The sequence below is a fragment of the Podarcis liolepis genome, assembly GCF_965112155.1.
Source record: "Podarcis liolepis genome assembly, chromosome: 2".
NCBI classification, from domain to species: Eukaryota; Metazoa; Chordata; class Lepidosauria; order Squamata; family Lacertidae; genus Podarcis; species Podarcis liolepis.
Genome location: NC_139555.1, coordinates 83924638 through 83951508, shown reverse-complemented (window position 1 = coordinate 83951508; position 26871 = coordinate 83924638). Strand labels below are relative to the sequence as shown.

At 43.7% G+C, this 26871-nt stretch overlaps 2 protein-coding genes across 2 annotated transcripts in view; both read right to left on the bottom strand.

Moving 5' to 3' along the window:
• Nucleotides 1-452: 452 nt before the first annotated feature.
• UQCRC1 (ubiquinol-cytochrome c reductase core protein 1) lies at nucleotides 453-13737 on the bottom strand. Its single transcript, XM_083489361.1, has 13 exons — nucleotides 13465-13737; nucleotides 11198-11338; nucleotides 10388-10474; nucleotides 8761-8890; nucleotides 6977-7175; nucleotides 6008-6087; nucleotides 5197-5312; nucleotides 4618-4761; nucleotides 3815-3975; nucleotides 3252-3337; nucleotides 2336-2424; nucleotides 1540-1615; nucleotides 453-705 (listed from the first exon to the last, which is right to left on the bottom strand). The coding sequence occupies exons 1-13, from the start codon at nucleotides 13537-13539 to the stop codon at nucleotides 641-643; spliced, it is 1449 nt and encodes a 482-aa protein (XP_083345487.1). The 5' UTR covers nucleotides 13540-13737; the 3' UTR covers nucleotides 453-640.
• Nucleotides 13738-22055: 8318 nt separating this feature from the next.
• The window catches only part of SLC26A6 (solute carrier family 26 member 6), a 32507-nt gene continuing 27691 nt past the window's right edge, over nucleotides 22056-26871 (bottom strand). Inside the window, exons 18-21 of the mRNA XM_083489309.1 lie at nucleotides 26463-26663; nucleotides 25541-25595; nucleotides 23926-24062; nucleotides 22056-22583 (exon numbers count right to left, since the gene is read on the bottom strand). Coding sequence (XP_083345435.1) covers nucleotides 22560-22583; nucleotides 23926-24062; nucleotides 25541-25595; nucleotides 26463-26663 — 417 coding nt within the window. The 3' untranslated portion in view covers nucleotides 22056-22559. The remainder of the gene's footprint in view (nucleotides 22584-23925; nucleotides 24063-25540; nucleotides 25596-26462; nucleotides 26664-26871) is intronic.

Sequence of the window (26871 nt, the reverse complement as noted above, 5' to 3'; positions counted from 1 at the left end):
TCCGGCGGCACGGCGGCAGCAGGAGGCCCCATTAGCTAAAGTGGTGCTTCAGGTTAAGAACAGTTTCAGGTTAAGAACAGACCTCCGGAACGAATTAAGTATTTAACCCGAGGTACCACTGTATCCACATGCCACCTTCTCCTTCTTCCTGCCTATTTGGTGCAAAAAAACGGAATGAAGCCTCACAGTTTCCCACTAAGGCAAAAACACTAATTCCTGCTTGCTTAAGGCTTCCCCCCTCCCTTCCCTGTGAACTCCTTTCATAAGCTAAAGCAAAGCGCAGGTCACAAAGTTTTTAAAGAGGTTGTTGCGAGGGTTAAACGATACTGGAGACAAGTGTAAGCAAGATTTAAACGGTGAAAGTGCACCCTCCTTGGAAAGATGAAGAAAAATGCCCTCAGCCCCCATGAGTCACTTCCATCGCAATTTAGCCATAAACACTGGATGCCAAATCCATTTAAATTTAATTTATTTAGCTCTCTGGGACGCACCTCTTACACAATGATAAAGAAGAATGTTTGTACAGCAGTCATGGAGCCCATCTTGCCACTGGCACACAAGAAACCCACAAGAACAGACCCAGAGGGGAGGGCCCTTCATTAGCCTCGCTGCCTCGCTTCCATTCTGCATACAACATAGCCTAGAAACGGAGCCAGTACATGGCGCTGCGGATACGGTTGTAGTCCGGAAGTTGTTCGATGGGACCTGAGAGAGAAAGAGAGTTGGTCATTAGAAAACACAGTCAGGAAAACATCTGGCATCATTGCTGTCCCGCTCCTCTCTAATCCACACTAAAACTATTATGGTCTTAAATCAGCTAAAGCAGAGCTAGTCTTACCCGACGGCTATGAAAGGCTTAAGATCTCTCTGTCCTCGGCTCCTCAGAGCCCAAATCCCCATAGTAGATGTTTGATTCAACAACAGGGCAAAATCCAAGTCTCAGACAATATGGTGTTTGAGGGGATTTTATAGACTCCCAGTTTTGTCTGGAAAGCCCCTTCCAAAGAGCTTTGCTTTGAAGACTTAGGTGGAAATTTTAATGACTGCAGTGTGCAATGGAGGAATCACCAGCTCCTTTAAGTAACCAAGCTGTTCAGGCAGGTTTTCCAAGGGAAGCGTTTCCTTGGCTGGCAGTCAAAGATGCAGGAATGCTGCTACAACGAGCCAGCCCACCTGCTAGCGTTGCATAAATGAAACTGACCCCAAATGAAGCATTTTACAAATGTTGCCAGAGCCCTTCTCGGTTAAAATCGTAGCTCCCTCGTAACGGGAGATGTAAAAAGGGTGGCGTGCAGACTTGTACTGCCTCAAGTGCTCAGATCAAACCTGATTCGCCAAATGCAGCAGGTGACTAATTTGGCATGGCTAATCTGAAGCAGCTCAAACAGAGATGAAGCCAAATAAAGGCCAAAATAGGTAAGTGGTGTTATGAAACACCCTCCGCCCCCCAGCAACCAAGGTGTCTAATGAAAGCAGCTACCATTTATGTCCTTTTTCATCTCCCAAGAAGATGAAAACATACAAGGCATAACCACTTACCAACTGCTGCAACAGCTGGGCATCTGTCATAGAGATATTTGCTGCAGACTTCCCGAATTGTTGCTGCATCAACCGCCTAGAAGTGTCAGAGAAAAGCAGAGGATTACACTTCAATCAATAAAGTCGGAGGTATTACTTTGCCACTACCCAGCAGACTGCTAGCCAAGGACTTTGTCATGGCTGGCAGAACTCTCAAGCTGGAAGGATCTCACATGGTTCAGTGATTTCTAAGATCATCTACAATGTCTTTCTCTCAAGATACATAGGAAAGCTTTATAATTTTCTGCAGCGCCTGTCCAATTAGCCTCAAACATGCCAGCACTGAACTTCAAGAATCGCAACACGCTTTACTAAACATTTTTGTATGTTGTGACCAGGGTTCCAGATCTAGGCTTGATTTCCTGAGTTCTCTAAGTTCACTGCTGATGAGCAGGTGGTTACATATGCTGTACAGATACTTAAGTTGAACATAACCACCTACCCTGTTTTCCCCAAAATAAGACAGTGTCTTATATTAATTTTTGCTCCCAAAGATGCACTTGGTCTTATTTTCAGGGGATGTCTTATTTTTCCATGAAGAAGAATACGATACACATATTCCAGGGAGGCCTTATGTTCAGGGGGAGGCCTTATTATCGGGGAGGTCTTATTTTGGGGGGATGTCTCACTTTTGGGGAAACAGGTTAGTTGTTGTTTAAAAGGAACTATGCAGAAGGTCCAGCTTTCACTGACAAGCATTATGTTCCAGAAATGCAAGTATATTTAACTTCTCCTTCCGTTTAATAAAGATACCTACAGAAATTCTGGAATCCCATTCTGCCAGAGATATCCGGCGTCCGTAGTTCAGCAGATGGCTTCCAATATTCTCACATGCAGGAGTGGTACCTGGAATATTTGAATGAGTCAATTGTCAGTGGAAACCTTGAGCTGTGTTTTAAGATGTAAAGAACATTATGTAAGACTATGCAAGCAGCACCTGTTGCGAACTTACTTTTAACAGGCCCTGTTATATGGTCTTTTTAGAAATTCATTTCAGAAAGCTACAACAGAATAGACTTGTTTCTGGCCGGAGGCAAGAATTAGGTGAAGCCACAGATAGGACTATAGTTCAGCTATACTTAAATTAAAGGTTTACACACACAAACACACACATACAAATCCAGGCAAAAAAGTGGCATTATCAAGGGTCAGATAGAAGTATCTGGAGTGCCATATTGAGTCCCAGGACTATCTTAAGAGACACTCCCCGTTTTTCTCCTAGGAAGGACTGGTTCTTCAAAGATGATGGTTCCTATAACATATTTGTGCTTCATCCAAGCTAATGATCTTAACCATATGCAAGCGGACTAAAATTCATATAGTTGAGACTTATTTTAATCTCATGTCAGCTCCACTTATTTTCTATCATGGAGACAAATGGGTCTCATCTAGGAAGCTCCGAATCTGAACCAAGTGATAAAGACAGGAGGGAGCAGAAGAAAGACTGTGTCGTTTCTGACGGGCAGATAATTGCGTTACCAACAGTAGCCTTCCTGCTCCAGAGGTTGCACACAATGGACAGGTAACAGGAAAAAGCTTACTAGAATTTATAGACGTCAAATAGCTTGGGCTTTATGTCCAAGTGAGAGTCAGGCACCTGGAGAAACATTCAAAGATCCACTCAGAAAGTGCAAAGCAGGAACTCCCCAACTTTTTTTTTTAAAAAATCATACCATCCAGTTGAGCCATCAGTGTGTTACGAACAATGTTTTTTGCTCTCTTCACCTCGCTGTCGGTCACACTGGTACAGAGGCGCATCCTGCACAGGAAGCGGAGGGGAAATGTTAATCAAATGCCAACCACTTTTAGATGACTCTGCCTTTCATGTTTTCGTAGGCTCAATATTAAATCTTTACTATGGTTACTAATCAGCAGACAAAACCTGAGAGGTGCAAGCCATATAAGAAGTGATCAAAAGGCAGCACAAACATGGACAAATGAGTTGATATCCTGAATGAGGTGATGTCTGTATATCAGCCCTCAATGTTATTCATATTCTTTTCTATATAACACATGTAATGGATGTTTCTTCCTCAACAGACTTAATTGACATTTTCAATACCTATGGCCCCAAGAGATTTGCACGTGTCATAGATAGGTTGCAGTGAGATACATTGTGAAGCCTTATACAGTACTGTCCTGTCTACACCTAGTCTTTGTAAAGCTAACTCAATGTACTGACTCCCCTGCAGTGCAAGTTTTGTAGGAACAGAGCTGGCAATGAGCTCATACTCACCATTCACCCTGGGCAAAGTGCAGTGTGTCTTCAACATTCATAGCATCAGTAACAAAATAGAAACCGAACAGACCTGTGTCAGAGTAGCAAGTGTTGAAGGATTGGAAACTTTGACACAGCTTGTTTTCCACAGCAATTCTAGCCAGCCTGCTTGACTGATTCTGTAGGTAAAATAATTATGACCAGTTATGGCCATCTGGTTTTCCCACCAAACCCACCAAGAAGTTAAAATTAAGGAAGCAGAAAACACAGACAATACACTCTTCAATGGAAACAAAAATATTGGAAGTATATAGCTATAATGGAGAATATCATTTTTTGATTTTATCATAATTTGAGATTTCAGCAAGGATTAGAGCCTCCAGACAGTTTAAACAGATTTGGCATTCCTTTATAGTGGAAGCATCAGAGAAGCCTAGCAAATCTGAAACTATGCTTGGTGATCTGATAATTTAAAGGCAGCCCTGTTTAGGGAAGTTTTTAATGTCTGATATTTTATTGTGTTTTTAATATCCTCTTGGAAGCTGGCCAGAGTGGCTGGGGAGGCCCGGCTTGATGGGCAGGGTACAAGTAATAGGTGATGATGATGATGATGATAGTCTACCTGAACTTTGCTATTTTAACTCATGTGCAACTAACTCAAACACATCATCAAATTAAGGCCACATTTTCACACCATGGGTTCGTCTACCTAAAACCGCAAAATGGTGTATAATTTTGCTAGCATACAAAATGGAAATGCATGTGGGAGGAAACTGTTACAAGTAATGCAAAATAGATATCCCAGTCCCATAGGAACTTACCTTGCCACCACCAAAAGTAACATCGTATCGCCCAATGACTGCATTAGCTACCAGAAGGGGAATATTGTCTGGATTGGCCCAGCCTGGTCCCTCCACTGCAATAGCAACATGAGCCAAAGGCAAATCATCATCTCTGACTCTGATCTGGAAAAACACACACATGAGAAATGAGTTCAGGTTTCAGGAGTAGACTGTTGCACTCTTCTCTCTCACCACATATTGCTGATAGATGACACAGAAGAGGGCAGAGCACGTTTAAACAATAGGGGGGCACAGGAATCCATATGCGGGATCTTTGTGCCTGCACACTCTAATCCTATACTTGGGTTTTCAGCTTCAAAATATGTATAAATACAGAGCAGCCTCTTACAATAGTTTGTCCAAAAAGAGGGGTTTGACAAAAAAAGGAGCGAGGGAGGCTATATTCTGGGGTGGTGAATTCAAGACTAGAATACAATTTTGCTAAACTAAAGGAGTCGGCAAACTATTTTATCACTATTAAGAACTGCCTAAGTGAAATCGACACTTTCTGAGATTCACTCTCTGTTTATTGAGGATGCCAAGTATTTAAGACTCTACCTCACTCCCAGTGAAGCGGCAGTACGGAGGAATGGGAATTGTGTCTTCCTTGTATTCATAGGGAACGTTGCCAAAATGCTGCTTGGCAAGGTCCACGACTTCTTTGTGGCTGACCCCTGGCAAAGAAAGCAAAAGGAGTGACAACAATACAATGGCTTCTGTTTTCGAGAAAGAATACAAAAAATATATTTTTTGTTGTTTGGCAGCTGCATAACATGTTAAAATCTATTCTCTGATAGCTCTTTGGACAAAAGTAGTTTAGCAGAAGTTTACACAGTGCAAATTGTCACAGGAAAGTTAATTCTCCCACCCCAATGAAAATTTATTCACCAAGTCTATCTACTCAAAAGTCTTTTACTACATAAAAACATTTTATCTGCTTTCATGTGAAACTGAAAAAAGTAAACAGGCCTATCTGTTAGTTTAGGCCCTATTGATTTCATTTTCACTATGCTGTACTAGCAGGAACAAAACTGGGAATGTGGTCCATTCAGTTCATAACACGGACTCAAAAGACATGGAATATGATTTAGCCATGTCTTGATTCTAAGCTTCCTTGACCAATTGTTAAGCATATACAGGGTGTAGTGTGTACTTCCAGAAAACATTCAAAAAAAATTCTGACAAAGGTCAGTGAAATAAAGGAACTGCAAGTACCACCAGGGGAAGTTGATGGGCTGATCTGACTTGAGATATTTTGCCATCTGCTCTATGCTGGCCCCTACTGTAATCCTATTGACATTTGTATATAATTGTACATCAGACGAGTCTAAGAAAGATGAATTATTCCTAACAGTAAACTAGTACCAACCTCCAGCAGCTGCCAGGACCATGCGAGGGGCTTTGTAGTGAGTCTCAACATATTCTGTTAGATTTGCACGGGACAAATGCCTAATGAAAATACAAAAAATACATTAAATATGAAGAGATGAGTTTCTTGTGCAGTTTTTACACCACTGCAAGTCAAGTACTCCTATGTTAAGCACTCTGGAGACCCTGCCTTTCCTTCCTAACAGATAGTAGCTGCAATCAAACTTGCTTAGGATACTTAATTCCTGGTTTTTTTTAATAAAAAAAGGTTCTAAAATATGTATAACTGTGCACAGGATTGTAATCAATGTCTCAGTCACATGGATATTAACACGAGAATAATTTCATTGGACTTGGAACTGAAGAGATGCCAATCTGGATCTCTGCTCAGCAGGTAAGTATTAGACAAGCCACTCTTTCTCACCCAGAATGCTGTATGTGGAAAACGGGAACAACAGTGATCAATTCTTAATAAAAGTTGTAAAAATACAGACTGTCAAGTCCTTGGCAACATCTTGCACTACTGATCTGCTTTCAATTGCAACTTCTTTCTAAAGTTTAGTATGTTAAGCTTTTAGTCCTGTTGTTGAAAAGACGTTATCCCTCTTCTTTTCAACATCTGTTAAAATAATGCAGGAAGTCCCAGGTTCAGTCTCCAGCATCTCCATGTAGGACCAAGAATGTCACCTGCATGAAACCCTGGAGAGCTGTTGTCAATCAGTGTCAACAATATTGAGCTAGGTAGACCAGCGTTCTAACCTGGTATAAAGTATCCTATGCTCGCCATGTAAATACACACCTTCTCTTTGCATCTGTTAAAGCCCTTGCTACCTTATGTATTGTATGATACACCTTACCATTTATTTCAGTTATTTACTTCAAACAGGAACCTCCATAAAATATAACCTAGCAGTGGAGGGGAAATGATTTCAGATGCGCTTTATTAGCCAGGAAATAAAGCTCTCCTTACTTTGCATTTGCTGTTGTTCCTTCAACAGTCCGACTCAAAGCAGTGCCTTGATAAGCTGTAGCATGCAGGTAATCAAAGACGACATGGGACAAGCTGCCATCAAGTTCTTGCATTTCTTGAAGGATGACATTCCGCTCCTTTTCAATCTGGGAATCCTCATAGCTGCTGTTCTGCACCACATCAGCCAGAATCTCAATTGCTAAAAAAAGAAAAGAAAAAGGGGTGGGGGGTGGGAAGAGACATGCTACTTAAGACATATTTTCTTGCCAAACTGAATGGAGAAGACAACTAGACATTCTTGGGCGAGAAATGAACTTGCACACAGATAAGCAGCAGTGGTTCCCAATTAGCTAATAATTGCAGCTCTCCTGTTTTTCAAAAGCCAAGCCATGGACCTTATTTTTGAAAATGTGGATATCTCTGCTGTAGTTTCTGGTATGTGAATGGTGCCACCATACCCCTCCCCCCGCCAACATCTCCCAGTGCAAAACGGGTGTGCATCTTCTGGGCTGCGCGCCTGCATGAGTCACACGACCTGTGCGAGAGCATGGTGCCCCAAACGTGTTTTGGGGCACTGCAATCTCACATGTTTTTGGGTGCTGTGCTCTTCACAAGAGCACGGCCCCCCAAAACGGGATGTTCTGGACAAAGGCACCCTGGGATCCACAGACCACCAAGTGGGAACCACTGGCCAATGTTCGGAACTCCCATTGTTCTAGGAGCATTTTGCGACAGGAAATTTCATTAGACCAAGCAGTTTCTGAGCTCTGGGCACAGTACTGTGCCAAAATTTCAGATTAAAACTGCAGAATGGAAGGAAAGGAGTACCTTTTTTCTGCCTCCCCACTTCCAGCTACTCTCTTAAGACTGGAGAAAAAACCCTCTTAAGAGTATTAGTGGGGTGGGCAGGGGAAGGACTAGACTATGTGAAAAATGAACATAATATTTTAGCTGCAGTTGATTCATTTTCAGCTTTGTATTTTTGTTATTAAAAAGCATGCCTAGACATTCTGTTTTTGTGCCCATAACCTATGTTTAAGGTGCCATTTAGCTCCTAGATTTCATATCTCAGTTTCTAACACTGCTACCGGCATATAGCATTTATGGCATCATAAAGCTACCACACAGCCAAACCCCCAATGATGACAAATAGAACACATCATCTTATTTCCTGCCTGTCATTCTTCTCCATCCTGCTGGTTTTATACTTCCCCTGCTTCTATTATTCTCCATCCCTACACCTCCCAAAATCTAACATCTCATATGGGTTTACATCTCAGTTGCTGTTATATGTACCTGAATGAACAGTTCAAGTGCTTAAACTACAAAGCTTTTGCTAGCATATAGGGTAGGTGGTCCATGCAACTAGCATTTCGTGAAATAATCAAAGTGAAATTTCTGCAAAGGCAGCACAATTTTACATCTTTTGATAATTGCTGGGATTACTGTGGCCAATTTTGGCCATCTGAAAGCAATTGCTTCTTGACAGCAATAACGTAACCATTTGTCCAGCCCTGGGCAACTTCCTTTAGGAAACCACAACACACAGGCTGCCAAGTGGTTAATACACTGTTATAATGTGGAAAATTGCTTCCTGCTGACTGAAATTGGCTTAAATCAAAAGCCATTATTTTGTGTGGAAGTGCAATTAAAATATAGCCTTCTACAAAAACCCTGTGGATTTGTTTTGTCCTTTGAAAGCTAATTAAACACAAATGCAAAGAAAGGAATATCCCTGTCTGCCAAATTCTCAAGTGTAAAATAACACAACCCAATGGCACTACCTTTGGGCAAATCTTTGGCTAACGCTTTCATGAAGAAGGCAGTCTGCTCACGAGAGGTGTAACTATTGAGATGTGCACCCATGCTCTCAACTTCCTTTTCAAATTCAGGACCAGGGCGTTTCTTTGTACCCTAAAGAAATACAGATAGACAAACAATTGGATATCTGGGGGGCATAATGGGTACGTAACAGTAGCTGAAGCACCAGAATTTTTAACATATGTGGAAACTTTCAAATTGCACAACAGAACACAAATTCAACTCAACAGTCACAAAATACTGCCACAGAGCATTTAAGTCCATTAAAAAAATCTTTTAAAAGCAGTCTCTTTCAGAATGCCTTAAAAATGCTAAGCATTTAAAGAATTCACTCTGATGTGGTAAGCACAAGTTCTCCCTGCATGAGGATATGTACAAATAATATTCACCACACAAAGGACATGGTATTCACTTTATTACATTTTTATTCTTTCTCCTCAACGAAGTGGAATATGAGAATTTGATTTCAGCCACAGAGAATGGGAGAAACATTAATTAAAAAGAGGCTGATTAAATTTACAGACACACATCATGGTGGATCAGAGAAGAATCAGTGCAGCTTTATAAAGGTTATTCATGCTCTTCTCAAATATACTGAAACTATCAGATAGGTATGATCCAATCATTCTGTTTTTTCTAGAAGTCCTTGCCAAAGATGACAGCAAAGTCATGCACTCATTGCCAATGCTGGTCTTTCTTTTTCCTATTAACTTGTATTGTCCTGATTACCTTTATGTGGGTTGTCAAGAAATAAGACTGTGTAAAAGAAATTGGGAGGGAATATGTGCTTAATTTGCTTCCTAGAGCTAACCTTGGCTGGCTGATAAATATTTCATGAGATACTAAAAAACAAACGAGGTAAAGTGTGAATTCCAGTTATACTGGTCTGTAAAAGGCATTAAAGCAAAAGTATGTATCTTTGACGTTGGTTTGTTTGTGGACTGGGATATAAAGGATCAGAGGTAATATCATGCTTAGGGAAGGAGGAAGGAGAGCAGGCTGCTAAGATCCTAAGGATTCTGACTGAAAGATCCTTGCTTAACAGAACTCTAGCTGACGGGGCTAGCAGGATTCAAAATGCCAATCAACTGTATCCAAACAAGACAAAAGCCTGCTCCATGATCTAAGGAAACATCATGCAAAATTTGGTTACAATAGCCTTAAAAAGGTAAAGGGACCCCTGACCATTAGTTCCAGTCGTGGCCGACTCTAGGGTTGCGGCACTACTCTTGCTTTATTGGCCAAGGGAGCCGGCGTACAGCTTCCGGGTCATGTGGCAGCATGACTAAGCTGCTTCTGGCGAACCAGGGCAGCGCACAGAAATGCCATTTACCTCCCCGCTGGAGCGGTACCTATTTATCTACTTGCACTTTGGCGTGCTTTCGAACTGCTAGGTTGGCAGGAGCAGGGACCATGCACTGGGAGCTCACTCCGTCGCAGGGATTCGAACCACCAATCTTCTGATCGGCAAGTCTTAGGCTCTGTGGTTTAACCCACAGCGCCAGAGGTCTCCAAATACATAGTGAACAGACAAACAACTCTCCGAAAATATATAGAAGATATTGAGAAGAGAATAACTTGTCACCTCACCTTGAAAGCCAGGTGTTCCACAAAGTTGCCAACTCCATTGTTCTTCTCAGTTTCATAGCGGCTTCCCACTCTGATCCACACCCCAACCTGACAAAAAAGAAACAATGAGTAAATACATTACATATTAGACCAATTTTCCAGACATTTCTGCTATTAAGACAGAGTGCACAGAAAGCAGTAGTTTACCTACAATTTCCACTACACAAAGAATAATTACACTCTTAAATCCCTATTTCTCCCTGTATTTTGTAGTTTACAAAGGCTTTTCTTACTGAGGCACAGCCTTTCTACTAATTGAATTTGTTCAAAGCATAATTGGAGCTGAAAGTACAACAGGGGTTTGGTTCTAAAGCCTCCTCAGTGGTGGCACCCCTGGTGTGGAACAGCCACCACAAAGATGCTTGCCTGGCACCTTTCTTATGGCTGTTTTAATGCCATATTAAGACCTTTTCATTATTTTAGGCTCTTAAAATCTTAATTTTTATCCCACTGATTATATGCAGCAATGCCTTTTAAAATATTGTCATATATTGCCTTTTATTATTTTATGCCTAGGAATGGCTTGAGTGTAGGTACAGCTTATTTTTTGAATCAGTGAGAGGAATTATTTAGTGTTTGCTCCTCATTTAGTTTGATATTTATCTTTTAGAATTTTCTTTTCTGTTTTTCAAAAATAGTACTTTTTAACTTGAAACTCAGAAAGATGGCAGGTTATACACTTCAATAAAAAATAGCAAACTTTAACTGAAGATAGGCCCAACTGAAACAACAGAGACTCTAATAATTTTCAGAACCCCATATTATGCTTACCGTACAAGTAGGCTGGCCAGATTGTTCAGAAGCCACATGTAAGCCATTGTCTAGAGTGGTGACATGTGTCTCAGGAATATTATGCAGCACCTGAGCATAAGATGCAGTGCTTCCTCTTCTTGTCAAGCTCCATAAAGCTGGCTAAAGAAAAGTTTATTGTCAAAAGCACAATTCATATAACAAGATATATACACGAAGAGTCATATAAAGACATCAGATACATGTGAAAAATTACTTGTATGCAATTTTAAGTTGTTACAGAAACCACCTGATGAAATGTGACCACCACGAAAAAAAAATATCCCAGCATTAATACAAAAAATAACTTCTGATCAGAAAGAGGACACCATGGTATATGCATACATCATATACCTGAATGGAGTTTTCAGTACAGTCATACCTCGGGTTACAGACGCTTCAGGTTACACGTTTTCACATTCACAACCCGAGCGTCCACTGTATTACATCACCGGTATCTAACTGACCTAACCAATTCCTTTCTATAAGGGTCCAACACAGCAGAAAATCAATTTTTGTTCAATCAACCTCAATTTTAAATATAAAAAAGCAGTACAGAGAGATGGCTTTACAACTTTCCACTGACTGAGCTGAATGTAGCACACTTTTATTGTATTTTGTCTCTAAGATCTGAAACATCCCATCTACAACATTGCAATAAACATTTATAAACAACTATTTAAAATTTAGCTTTCTGCAAAAACCCAATTATTTGCCCCGGCAATAAAGGAGAGCCCAAAGCACTCAAAGTCAATGGTCTATAAATAGTCACTATAAAAGGTGCTGCTATTAAAGATATTGCCATTTGGCAGTAGCAGGTAAGTGGTATCTAAATTACAAAACTGAAAATGACAAATTCTCCATCCAGTCCCATTTATTGTTCTAATGTATAACTCTCACTATAACCTACATCTTTCATAAATAGGACTGCCTCAGATTACTGTCCACCAGCTTAGCATGTGCATCCGTCAAAGTGTAATGATGAGCAATTCTATGTCATGCCTCCCTAGCCACTGAAATTGCAAACGGAAGCAGGCATTTCGTAGACCCCAATGCCATCCATCCACAGAGGGGTGCCAAATACATCAACTCCAAAATTACCTGTTCAGGAGGATTTGCAGAAAAAAGCTTTACAATCATTGTACTATTAACTAAAAAGAATGCCTTATGAAATCTTCCTTCCAGTACTGAAAACTACATCTTTTAAAGTGAAAAATGAGGTTTCCCCAAATAAACTTGTGAATTGCTACATTAAATATTTGCAAATGCACTTGAGGAAATACACAAATGAACACCACAAAGCATATAAATTACCTGTAGCAGAACATTAAACTTAAAGGTATTAAACTTGCCCCAAATACAAAGTCAAAATAATGCTTATCTTTCTACATAGATTGATGACAGAAACAGCTCATTATTTAAATTCAATGTAATCATTTGGGAAACGTCTCTAACAATTAAAGCAACCCCAAATTTCATTAAAAGAACTGAACTCCTAATTCCATTATCCCATGAATCAAATCTGACGTGCGCACATCAGAAGCTTATTTTGCAACACAAAAACAAAAAAGGAGAGATTTTTATATCCGCGTAACGGTGGCAAGTTGGCAACTTCTGCCCAATCTCACTTTAGCTCAACAATGAATTTAAGAGCTCTGGGACTACCGCCACAAATGTTTTGGAAAACATGTTTCTTCCTCTTTTTTTGGACTGTGTTCCCACAACGCTACCCAGCAAGGTGTGGTCAGTACTACACGCCTAAAATGAACTGGACCGCTTGACTTCAGAAAGAAACCCTGGCCCTTCTTATGAAGTCTTAGAAAGGCTGCTCGGGGCGCAGGAAAAACACTCTGCAGGTGCTCAGAGGCACGTTTTATTTTTGCTCAAAGGACACGGCCAATGTGGGGATATGGGAGGGTAAGTGGCGATGCTGTCAAAATGAGCACCGCCCCAGCAACAGCAACAGCAGCAGCGGGGGGGGGGGGCGTGAAGGTTGGTAGGGGGGGCTGCAACCCACGATATCTGTAGAATGTCACGATTTGCGCTTCCATCGCCGGCAGCTCTCAGCCACTAGGCCTCGCCCGGCTGGTGAAATGGGCGGCCTGGACGGGCGCCGTGACCTTCGCGAGCGGCTTCCCCACGGGCTCCGCACACACTCCCCGCTTCGTCCGCTCCCCCTCTGCCCACCACCGCCGCCCCTTCCTCCTCCTCTTCCACCCCGCCAGCGGCCCACCCGGTCAGGCACTCACCGGAGCGTGAGGACCCCGAAGAAGGGCCCGGCTGGCCACACAACCCGCAGCCCGGCACACAGAGGACGCCGCCATCTTGCCGCCTTAACCCCGGCAGCTCGGCAGGAGGAGAGGGAAGAGCGCATGCGCGGGAGGAGGAAGGGGGGGGAATCAGAGATGAGGCAAGGCATCCGCATGCGCAGGAGAAAGATGGTAGGACCCGTAGACGTCGTAAAGGACTGTCTGTATTAAGAGGGAGTCACCAGAGAGAGATAAGAAAGAGTTAAGAGTCACACACAGAGGCTAAACTTACGGTAAAAGATTGAAGGCCGCCGTTGGTCAGGGGCCTCTCCATGGGCGTCGCTCGCTTGCGTCATTTGAGGGAAGAGGCCTATACCTTGCATGGGAAGCCTGAGTGGAGAACTTGTTCCATTTTAGACCGGAAGTGTGTCAAGTAGCAGTGCTTTTGGCGAATCTTCTACCTCTATGAGGGCAGAAGCCCATGCTGTTTCTTTCAAAGTTAGCCCAGAATCTGACCGCCTGCTTGTGTGTTTCCTAAGATTTAATTCTTTCTCTAAAACATAAAAAGTCAGAGAAAGGGAGGCTGAAGAAAAAAAGAACCCACCTCATTAAATGGACAGGCCGTTGGTAAAATCTTCCGCCGTCCCGGGAGAGAGAATTTATAACGAGGGGGTTCCAAATTGGGTCTTTGAACAGGGTGAAATAAAGCCTAATTTCGTCTCTGCTTTTTCCCCTGACAGGGACTCAAAGCGGCTTACTGCTAAAATAACTGCTAAAATAACAACTTTGCTGCCACATACACCCGGACAACACCATTACTGGCCCCAACAACATCACACATACCATCTCGGGACTATTTAATTGCTCATCGTCTAACATTGTGTATGCCATCAAATGCCAACAGTGTCCTTCAGCTCTCTATATTGGACAAACAGGCCAAACCTTACGCCAAAGAATAAACGGACATAAATCTGACATCAAGAATCACAAAACAGAGAAACCAGTAGGAGAACACTTCAATCTCCCAGGACATTCTATACAAGATCTCAAAGTAGCTGTTTTACTACAAAGGAATTTCAGAAATAGACTGGAAAGAGAAGCTGCTGAATTGCAACTCATTACCAAACTTAAAACAATGGAGAGACCTGGGCTGAACAGAGACATTGGATTCTTATCTCATTATACATGACTAAGCCATTTCTCACCTTCTCACCCCTTGCCTTTTCCTGTAAGACCTATTGCAGTCGTTAAGAGTTGTCAACAGGCTCATCTCAGCTATCTGCCAATCACCCATTCCCACCACCCTTCTGAGTAATACCCCTCCCCACCTTCTCAATATATAGAAGGATCTGGCAACTTCTGTTTCAGTGTATCTGAAGATGTGTGCATGCACACGAAAGCTTATACCAAGAACTAACTTAGTTGGTCTTTAAGGTGCTACAGGAAGGAATTTTTTTATTATGCCAAAATAAAAGCAGCTAAAAACGGGGAAAGTGATCATTTTTTAAAAAATCAAACATTAATAGAATCAAACTTCTAAAAAATCATCTATCCTCATTTTAATCTAAACGGGAAAATATTAAAACGATTATTAAAATGCCCCCCCCATCCACCTGTTGCACAAAAGTTTCTTCAAGGCAGTGGGACCTGCAACCAGCGTGGAGCATTGATGTTCAGGATTTGGTAGTGGCTGTGTTTAGTGAGATGGAGCTATGAAGCCACCATCCTGACACTTGTGCTGCTCCTGCTTTCCTGGATGGGGCTGGGGGCAGGGCAATGGTGAGGTTGGGGCAATACGGCTCTTCTGCCGGTTTGACCACACAGCCCTGATCTCACTGCCACCTTGCCCCAGGCCTGTTAAAAAAAAGTGTCCATCCCAACATATGCGCTGCCCTCTCAGTGTTTTATGCCCTCTACCAGGGTATTCCATTCCATTCCATCTGGGCCCCTCTCCTGATTTTCCATTCCCTCCCACAACAGCCAGGCCACATTCTGTGGTTGCTGAGCACTTTGGGTCCTCTTTGGGCTGCTTATTGTTACCAGTGGCGTAGCGTGGGGGGTACAGGGGGGCCCGGCCGCACCGGGCGCAACATCTGGGGGTTAGGGTTAGGGGGCGCAAATCCACGGGTTAGGGGGCGCAAATTACTTGCCTTGCCCCGGGTGCTGACAACCCACGCTACGCCACTGATTGTTACAGAAGTCTGGAAACCTCTTTTTACTATGTGAGCAGGGTTATTTGGAGACAAGAAATCTGTTTTTGTCCATTTTAAACATTTTTCTTATTTATAGCATTTATAGCTTACCTTTTTCTCCAAGGAGCTGAAGGTGGCATATGTGATTCTCCTCTTCCTCATTTAATCCCCACAATCACCTTGTGAGGTAGGTTAGGCTGAGTAGCAGTGACTGGCCCAAGGTCGGCCAGAGAGCCTCAGGGCCAAGTGAGGATTTGAACTCTTCCCTCACATCCTTGTCCAACACTCTAACCACCATACCATACTAGCTTGCAAAACTATTTACCAGGGGAGAGCCCCTATTTCTGGTATCCATCATCAGCAAACCCTTGACCTTACTTTGCCTCGTAGGGCAGTTTTGGAGACACCACTTTGAAAATGGTTGTCATGTGTGCCACTGTGCACTAGAGGCCACTATCTTCCTTTCAGCCACCGCTACAACTGCTTATTGAGATGAGTTGCAACTGCTCTATAATAAGCACAAATTCAGAGTAAGACTAAACATTCTCAAACTTTTTTTAAAAAAGGAAACAGTGGTGGTTTACGCTTTGCTTCAGAAGCTGTTTCGGTAAAAAAATAAAACAAAAACTGGACAGGCGATTTCTCGGAAAACCTATAGAGTTTACAGTAGACGGGAAATAGCCTTCACCAGTGTTGCAGCAGTTGGGGGGGGGGTGTTAGCAAAGTCACTTAAAGCAGATGGAGTCCAGAGAGAAAAGAAATCTTGATATCACTTTACTGAGGAAAAAACAGGATAATTGAGAAAGGAACAGAGAGGTTTTGCCTTGCTTTACTTCAGACCTTGTACAGAGCAGGGAGACATTCAGCTGAAACATGCAGAGGAAAACTCCCTCAGAACTACCCAACCAATTATGGCACGTAATACCTCATCAAATATCACACCACTGTGCACGGTTACTAACCAATACCTCCAACTTTCCACCTCTTGGCTAGTTGACTTTAACACTTACTGTTAGACTGCTCATGGAATGATCTTCTGTTGCACTTTGCACAGGGGGTGAAGCTATAGACCCACCCCCTTGACACTGGTGGTGTGGCTGCTTATTTGGACAGGGTAGGATAGGTGCTGGGGAGATCAAGACTGCATGGGTGGCACCAGCAAGAGAGCCAAATTGGTCCCAGTGGGGCACCTCTGTAGCCTGAACCTCACCACCAAGTTAGCACCAGTGTCACTGGTGTCAGGGAGATGGCACTGTGGTCTAAACCACTGAGCCTCTTGGGTATGCCGATCGGAAAGTTGGCTGTTCAAATCCCCATGACGGGGTGAGCTCCCGTTCCTCTGTCTCAGCTTCTGCCAGCCTAGCAGTTTGAAAGCACACCAGTGCAAGTAGATAAATAGGTACCGCTGTGGTGGGAAGCTAAATGGCGTTTCCGTGCACTCTGGTTTCCGTCACGTTGTTGCGTTGTGCCAGAAGCGGTTTAGTCATGCTGGCCACATGACCCGGAAAGCTGTCTGTGGACAAATGCCAGCTCCCTCAGCCTGCAAGCAAGATGAGCCCCACAACCCCATAGTCGCCTTTGACTGCACTTAACCGTCCAGAGGTCCTTTACCTTTTACCTTTCTTCCCCATCATCAGTGCTGCTACTGCCAATGTGTAAAGTGGGATATTAGCATACCTTCCAACACCTCAACAGCAAAATCCTGGGACACAATCTTTCTTGACACCATCTTCCTGTTTTCTTCTCATGAGAGGATGGCAGCCGTTTTGGACATAATGATCTCGCACAATTTCACACCCTGATTTCTCCCCCCCAAAAGCGCTTTTCTCAGGCACGGTGCCCAAAACTGCATGCTTTGGGGTGCTGAGCGAGATCATTGCCCCAGGAAATATTATGGTGAGAAAATGCTCAAGATCACTGCTTCCAAAATGTCAGCCATTCTCTCACGAGAAAAAAAACGGGATGTCCTGGTTTTTCTGGGACACTTGCGGGGTATGGGATAGAGGACTCAGACAATGACCCTTGCTGTAAGAACCAGTTTGTAGTGCATGTGCGCACCCAAGAAACTTGCCTGGGCAGGCCTGAGACATAGCTTAGTGCAGTCACAGTGGCCAAGGGTGATCAGCTACGACTAATCATTGGCAGGGATACCTTGCCCACAGTGTTTCATGTGCTGGTAGCCTCGGTTTGCATTACTGCAATGTGCTCTAAGTGGGGCTGCTTTGGGGCTTGGTTTGGATGTTTCTGTTATTGCAGAACACTGTGGCTGGGCCAGGGGAGAGGAACCTTTTTCAACCTGAGGGCAGAGGAAGTTTTCAACCTGAGGGCAGAGGGTAGCACAACCAATGTGGTTGTACTGGATGCTGAACTGCAGGAGATGCCACAAGAATACTGTAGAACAGAGCTCGAGAGGTGGTGTGTGTGTGTGAATTTTAGCATAGCAAAGAGCACAAGCCCAAAATCCACCACTGCTTAGGGCCACATTTCTTCCCGAGCAACCTTCTCATATCTCTGCTGCATCAATGTGTTTTGCTGCTGTCAATGTTTTAAAATGTTATATTATTTTGCATAACTTACATTTTATTATGTGCTTTGTCAGTTATTTTGTGCCCTACTCTGGGATAATTTTTTTTTAAAAAAATAAAGAGCAGGTTAGAAATCTTCTAAATAAATAAATTATATTTTAGCCTCCCCACCCCCAGCACCATCACTCAATTGAGCAATGAAGCCGAAAATTCCTGGTGAATTAATTATGAAGGTCTTTTATGTATTATTTAGGTTGTATTCAATTTTTTTGTCTCAGCAGTCAAATGTAATGTCATTTGGGCCTTTGGGCTTTGGGTAAAATTCTGAGTCACTGGAGGGGACTTAAATGGAGGTGGGAGGATTCTCAAAGGAGCAGATCAATCATCCAAATTAAAACCATGTAAGGCTTGTTCAAGAAAAGATGGGGTGAGCTAGTAAAAACAAAGCAGGACAATGTTGAATAAAACCTAGGATTAGATTTATAGCAATTTACCATCCCTGATTTATCTGAAAATAAGTTATCTTCTGGCAGCTTTGAGGCCGAAATCCAAAGGTCGCTTGCCAGAATGTATAGAGATTATTATTATTTCTGCATTAGCAACTGCTAACACTGAATCATTAAAAGTACAGTTACATTGTTTATCTGCAATCCCATATAGCCACGAAAGTTATATTGAACTAAATCAGGCTCTCTTGTGCACAGCAGAAGCATGGAGCCGTTTTTAGCCTGAGGTCCACATTCCCTTGTTGGCAACCTGCTTGGGGCCACTTGTAAGTTGTGGGCGGGGCAAGAAGCAAAAGTGGGCGGAGCAATGGGTGTGAACGTTACCATTGTCCAGTCGGCTAGTTTTTACTTGCCTGTTGTGTGTACACCTCCACATGCCCCTCTCTGTCTTCCATCCAGGGCAACCAAGGGTTATCCTTCAAGCTGTGAGATACAAGACATGTTATTCTGTACCAGAAGGTAGCCTTTAATGGTGAGCCATGAAGCAGCCTCGCTTCCCCTTCCATGGCCATGGTACAACCAGAAGAAAAACTCCTAAATCCCCACTGCCTTGTGGGATATCTTCAGGAGAAGAAAATGCTGAGGAGTAAACCCTACATGAATCTGGTGGGATCGCGCCTCGTGCACCTCCTTCTGGCAACTCCTGCAGACAAGCTGGTGCCAAATGTTTTGCTCTGCCATAAGAAGGGGGACAGGAGGAGCCTTGAAGTTGCCCATCGACAGTAAGCTCATGGACAGCAGATTGAGCTGCCACACAGCTCACAGTCTTCCCCATTATGCTGAGATGGATTTATTGTTATTTGAGCTATAAAGGTAAAGGTAAAGGTACCCCTGCCCATACGGGCCAGTCGTGGGCCAGTCGTGACCGACTCTAGGGTTGCGCGCTCATCTCGCTCAAGAGGCCGGGAGCCGGAGCCGTCCGAAGACACTTCTGGGTCACGTGGCCAGCGTGACGAAGCTGCAACTGGCGAGCCAGCACCAGTGCCGCACACGGAAACACCGTTTACCTTCCTGCTATAAAGTGGTCCCTATTTATCTACTTGCACTTAGGGGTGCTTTCGAACTGCTAGGTGGGCAGGATTCGAACCGCCGACCTTATGATCAGCAAGTCCTAGGCACTGAGGTTTTACCCACAGCGCCACTCGCGTCCCATAATTTGAGCTATAGTCATTCTAAATTTGCATATATACATATTCATTAGCATTTCGTGCAAATCCCTGTCTTGTTTAGTCCTTTTTTGGGGTGCTGTGTAAACCCTAGCAGGGCAGCCCAGCTTTTCATACCAAGATGGCCGCAAGGGTACTTCAACATGGAACCTGCAGGCTGCTCATAGCCTTGTCACGTGGAGGTGGCGGCGGGGGTGGGGGGAAGCAAGCCCAAAATTTGACGCGCCCCCACCCAACCCTCGTGCTGTCTTCCCAAAGCTGGCTAAGTGAAGTTCTAGGCTTTGGGAAGGAGGCTCTAGGCTCAGGCAGGGTCCTAGAGCCCTCCCAGCTCCTCCCCAAAGCTGGGAAAGTGCTAACCAGGCATTGGGAAACAGGCAGGAGAACTCTAGGACTCTGTCAGAGCCCTCATGCCTCCTTCCCAAAGCCCAGTGCCTCCATACCTGGCTTTAGAATGGTAGCACAAGGGCCGTTTGTGTGTGTCAAATGTTACTGAGGGCCACAAAAAAGGCATTGAGGGCTGCAGATAATAATAATAATAATAATAATAATAATAATAATAATAAATAATAATAATAATAATAATAATAATAATAATAATAATAATAATAATAATAGTGTATTATTTCTACCACCCATCTGGCTGGGTTTCCCCAGCCACTCTGGGCGGCTTCCAACAAAAGATTAAAAATACATTAAAACATCAGTCATTAAAAACTTCCCTACACAGGGCTACATGTGGCCTTTGGGCTGTGCATTGGACCAATCTGTGCCTAAACCATAGAGACTCATGTGTGACTTGGCCATTATGGTAATTAACAGCTTTTGGATAATAATTCATTTCATTATTTAGATTTGAAATGTTAACTTATTTTATAAGCGATGTCTAAAATTCTCATTAGTTGTTGACCATGCTCTGAATGCATCTGAGAATGAACTGCTGTTCCATTCTGCCCTAATTCTTGGGCAGATTATTCTGGAAATAATTTGGTATGATGGGAACCATAAATTGCATAAGTGATAAATCATGTTACAAAAGTTATGTGCCTCTCTCTATGTGTGTGTCAGTTGGTGGCAAGAGTCCATGGGGTTCCAGGCAGTCACCCAGAGTCTGTGGTCCTTTGGAGAATTGAGACACGGCAGAAACAATCATAGCTTTAAGAAATACAATTTATTCACCTATTTACACCTTCAGTCTGCATGGCAGGAGTCCAGATTTTGGTCATTTCAAGCATGGTCATTTCAAGAGAGGCTTGGATCCTGCAGAAGTGCAGCCCTGGAGTCTAAGGCATCTCTCCCATCCAGCCTGCAGCCAGCCTCCCCAAAGATGGATCCCAGGCTTTCTTCCTCTTTTTCTTTCCCAGAACCTCTTGCTACCAGACTCCCTTTTCCTGTCACCTCAGACACACACGCCTTGGCAGCGTCTGTCTCCCCAAGTCAATGGATTCCTCTCAGATGGCCCATTAACCCCTTTTAACTCTTCACTAGGCTAGCCAGGCTGGTTTGCATAAACCAGCCCAGGGATTCCTGGTCTGGCACAGTCCTGCAGCTTGTACTTTCATCCATTAATAAAAAACCTACCATTTATTAATTTTTAGGGTTTTGGGGGGGTCCCCCACAAATTTATAACAACATTAATAAAGGACATAGTATATCATTTCTTAAAAGAGTTTTCCTAAGTAAAATCTGTACATATTTACATTTTTCTTGACCTTGGGGTTCGGGTTTTGCATTCATTGATTTCTTCTGAAGTGAATGGAGCTTAGCAAAGCTTAGAAAAACTGGAACAGCACCCAGGCAGAACAAAAATGTGTGTCCGGAATATTTTCTGCAATTGCATCAGTTGTTAGTCGCACTCTGCTAAATGTATACCTCACACAAAATGGGCAAGGACATTTGATATATAAGATTCCACATATCTAAAACAAATTAAGAGGTGGGCGCCAGCGCATCCCACCCGTTCCAGTGGGGCTCTTTCACATGAAATCTTTCTCAGGTCAGACTTCCATTCATTTATTATTTCAATACATATATAATTTCCCAGAAGCAGTAATATTCCTCTTGACCTTGCCTCCTGTATGTTGTCTCAGCAAGCTGTATGTAGGGTCTATTGAAATGGGGCAACTTCAAAAATATAAAGCTGCTTTATACAGAGTCCGTCTAGATCCACCTTTTCTGCTCTGGATGATGGCGGCTCTCCAACAGGTCCTTTTTATCACTGATTACTTGATCCTTGTAACTGGAGATGCCACAGACATGGTTTTAAAATTGCAATCCAGGAGAGAAGGAATAAGTAGGGACCCAAGGCCCCCAGAGGGAATATGTTAGTGTTCTGCCTCTCCAGCTTGATAGGCACTTAGAACAGGTAGAGAATGCTGCAGATGACCCTGTGCTTCACCAAATTAGTTGGCAGGATTCAGTGGAAAAATCCAAAAGTAGCCATAGCAACAAGTGAGGCACTTCCAATGTCTGAAAGGGGTCTCCCCCACCCACCCCGGCAGGTGGGCAGTAGGTGGGCAGGTAGGCCCTCAACCGAGTCTCAGTTTCTTGAAGGTCCCAATAAGTCTCTCAAAAAAAAAGCCAACACAGGTTCCCACCACCCGGTGGTGGAGAATCCCACATAACTATTTTGAAAAGGGCAATTCATACAGTCATCTGAAAAGGTGCTGGCTCCTCTGTGAGAACTGGAGGAGCAGATGATTCCGCTGGTTACATTTTAGTGGCGTTGATATCCTGTGAAGATGAAGAATAAAGTTGCTAGCATTGATTTCTGAGAGAACCTCACATTAACTCAACATTTCTCTTCCGTTTACTTGTTCACTATCTGAGGTATCCATCTCTGATAGAGATGTATATAGATTCCTCTAGTGCCTGTTCAGTCATAGCCTTTACATGTCCATCGAAGAAGCTGTCAAGATCTGCCTAAGGAATAACTCTTGTACAAACTGGATGGAAAATAGCTTCTTGTTTTCACAACATCCCCTCTAAGGGAGCTTCCAGGCCAGCAGTTTACTGAGCATTTACAAGTAACTTGCACAGATGTTATACAATGTCACTGGCTTATTGAGCGATCATCCTGACATGTCTGCACGAATGTTACACAACACTGCCAGTTAGAGGCTGTTATCCTACAATTTCTACTGCAATTTCCCATCACTTTTCTTGTCAGACTTTTTGCAACAAGAAAAGTGATGGGATAATTTTACCAGAACATGCGGATCAACAACCAACATTTGTGCAAACAGACTTGCCTGCAATTAAAACACACATGTTGGGGGTTTGCATGACTGCTCAGGTATGGAAATTCCTACAAGATAAGTCCCATGTTACAGTTGTGGAAGCAAGGTCAAGGCGAAGAAGTAATGACTTGCCTCAGGCAAACCAGTAGTCCAAGGCAAAGAAGGCATTTGATCAAGCAACTTCCTGGTTAGTATATTGGCTGTGTCTTAGTTAAACCAATGTATAGTGGTACCTCGGGTTAAGAACTTAATTTGTTCTGGAGGTCTGTTCTTAACCTGAAACTGTTCTTAGCCTGATGTACCACTTTAGCTAATGGGGCCTCCCGCTGCCGCTGTGCCGCCGCCGCACAATTTCTGTTCTCACCCCGAAGCAAAGTTCTTAAACCGAGGTACTATTTCTGGGTTAGTGGAGTCTGTAACCTGAAGCATCTGTAACCCGAGGTACCACTGTACATTTGATGGGCAGAGCACACAATGGATGGGGGCAGTCTCCTTAGCACGCTTGAGATATGGTGCACCCATTCTACAGATCTGGCTGTGGAGTGTGCACTGGCCTTTCAATGTAGGGAGGCCTAATGACATCTATGATCAAACCCTGGGCTGAGCAAGGAAGATGAACAGGTCCACTACTGTGGTCCGAATGCCTGGCTTGGAAGTAGCAATGCAATATTGCCCTGTGAGATTTCTAGGGCTAAAGTTTCCAGCTAGAAAAGAAGAAAAGGAAAAGGGAAAGGGAAAGGGAAAGGGAAAGGGAAAGGGAAAGGGAAAGGGAAAGGGAAAGGGAAAGGGAAAGGGAAAGGGAAAGGGAAAGGGAAAGGGAAAGGCTAACTACGTACTGTGACAGTTTGTGGCAAGCTCTCTCCGCGGTTCCTGGTAACATAGGTAACAGCATCATGTACAGAAGGGAAAAGGTGCTGCTTGGTGATGGTCTGGCTGAAGAAATTGCCTCTTTCCAGCTGGGTAATGACGGAAGCTACAGGGGGAAAGACAAGGAAAAGCCACGTGAGGGTGCCATTTCAGCCCACTTCCGCCAACTGATGCCAGCCACACTAACCATGAATGCTCAAATCTACCTATCACCTGTTTTCCCCTCTAAGCTAAAAACATAGGGATTTGCTGGCTGGATCAGACTACGGGTTTGTCTCCAATGGTGGCCACCCAGATACCCCTGGGAGCTCACAAGTTGGGCATGACGTAAGAGCCAAGGCACAGAGCAGTTTCTTCACTTAGGGCCAAACCAAGCATAATGCTGATGTGGGAGATCTACGATTAGGACCTCCCACTTAGTGTGAGGAGTGTGTCTGCTTAGCTAACTAGCAGCCCCCTGCAGTTGCTCTGGGAACTGGTGCTCTGGGAAAGAGTCTTTCACCTTTTCATCCCTTTCCCTGATCTAAATCATTCCCGGATGCTATTATCACCATAGGGGAGACGGGAGACACTTTTGCCCTTGAAGTTACTGATCTAATGGGGGGGGGCAGAGGAAGATTTAGACTGGGCAAAGGTTGGCTGCTGTGATGCCTTCCAGATGTTGTAGGACCCCAACCGGTAGCAGCTGAAGCAAATGTAGTGACTTCTCAGCGTTATACAAGGACTTTTGTGCCACATATCCTGAATGGTTAACAAGAGTTAGGTTCAAACTTTAGCATGAGCAACTGTGCTCCCCACTGTCATTTATCACAAATTATAGTCACTTATGTCCTGGACCCTCTGCCACAGCATCTGAATCACTGGCTCCTTCTGCCCTTCAGTAGCACATTTTTAACCAATTCAAAGGCTTGGTGGAATAATGTGACTATGAAACAGAAGAAGTCCAAAGGGCAGGAGGAAGTGCGCATCCAGGACAAGGCCGAGAATGGAGGAATCGCCAGCGATAGAAGATGCACACACTCTCAGGTTAGGTTCGGCTTTGGGGAATTGTATCCCTCCCCGGGTAGCAGTGAAGAAGCAGATCAAATGAAAGGAGCGTTCTTACCAGTTAGTTTCTTTAATAATCACAGTGAGCGACAAAAGAATGCATATCTCTTCTAGAAATGGCGTTGTTCCCAGTAAAGGCTCACCTCCTTCCCCATTAATCTACGTCATTCCTACGTCAGGTAATCTGAGGTTGTTGCCTCTGCTTTATGTGTTCTATCACTCTCAGAGCCCACCTAGTCTTAGGCAAAAGGGGTGTGTGTGTCAGGAATGCTGTCCAAAGATACTGAACCTGCTAGCCGTCTCTCTCCTGGTGTTTCCTCTTCTAGCTGTTCCTCACCCAGTATTTCCCAGCTTTCCCCCTCTGGACTATGCCCCTCTGCAAACCACTGTTCTAAATCAATACTGTCCTCCTGCCCTTGTGAAGGTTCAGGAGAAGGGGGTGTGTGGCTCCCACCATTCTTCCCCAGTCCAGCCGCTGACAGGCTATGACTTGCTTACTGCAGTGTGGCTGACCCGTGACTTCCTAGAATTCCTTACCATGGCAACCGACGAGAAACACGTCCACTTCAATCTCTTGGAAATCTCTAAATATCTGCCAAGGACAACAAGCATAAACAACTGAGACAAGATACTTCGCAGGAACCTGAGGGGTTGCATTTGCCTATCCTGCCACGGCAGGGCAGCTTCAGATACTAGGAAGTTATTCCACAAAGCCCACATGTTATCTGCATGGACCTCCCTGTGCAATCTTCTGCTGAAATCAATGAATTTTATGTGGGTAGTAATGGCCATTGGGCAGTGGTTAAGATGTCTGCCAAAGAAAAACTGAGAAAATAAAATGCCTTCCTCACATTTGACTGATTTGGATTATTTGGTGTCTTAAATGCCAGTAATTTCTGTGACAGATGTGATTGGCCAAGAGAGAGAAGCAATTAACAGATGAAAGCGGGTGATGAGCAAGGTTCAGAAGCCCAGATGAGACATCACAATGTAATTGAAGCCACAGTTTGTTGGAGACCCCTTTTGAAGGGCCAATGAGACATGATGTTAAATCTCTCCTTTAAAGTTAGTATTAGCACCAGTGGGGAATGCAAAAAACAAAAACCCAAAACAAACACCAGCTTCAGAGGAGGGATTTTCCTCAGGACTCCAGCAGGGGAGGAAAGGTCTTAATTCCTTCTCTAATCCTGCTACATATCAATCCTCTCTTCACAGCACCTTCAGCTGGTGCCGTCTGCATTTTAAGAAACCTACAGGTTTAGATGCAAAGCTGCATTTAACCTCACATGGAGTTTGGCTCTCAGTCATCTAGCTGGAAGTCAAGCAGCTCAAGCCATCTGAAACCCCTCCCTTTTCAGGAGTCTTCCTCATGAGGCAGATTTGCCTTTTAGATTTGGCTGCACACAGAACAACTCTCTCATGACAGGTGTCCCTCTCCTGGTTGTTGTCCTCTCCTTACGTTTTTAAAGGTCTTTATGCAGACGGTGTCCACAAAGTTGACAGGGGTGAGGTCCAGGATGAGCGAGTGAAGAGGAGGCTTCTTCAGTCCCAGGGAATGCAAAGTGGGTTTGCCAGAAGGTTGTGGTTGGCTCTGGTTTTGGGGGGCCAAGTCAGTCACACTTCCATTAGCAGCAGTGGCTGCTGTGTCATCTCCCTGCTCCTGTGAGGAAAGAAAAATCACAGTATTTTCCCCCAACATGAAACAGTGTTCTGGCCATCGGGTTTTCTCAGGTTGGTTCTGCTCATAATGTGTCTCAGCAACACTAAGGGTGGGTGAGAAATTCAATTCATTTCACATTTAATTTGCACATTCCAAAACACTACATGGAACAAAACACAACCACCCTTGGAAATTCACACTTCTGCAA

Coding starts and splice junctions, on each gene's coding strand:
- UQCRC1 (XM_083489361.1), bottom strand. CDS start 13,539: ATGGCGGCGTCCTCTGTGTGCCGGGCTGCGGGTTGTGTGGCCAGCCGG. Junction 6,088..6,976: donor GGAACAACAGCAAATGCAAA/GTAAGGAGAGCT, acceptor TATTTTCATTAG/GCATTTGTCCCGTGCAAATC. Junction 4,762..5,196: donor GCCGCTTCACTGGGAGTGAG/GTAGAGTCTTAA, acceptor GTGTTTTTCCAG/ATCAGAGTCAGAGATGATGA.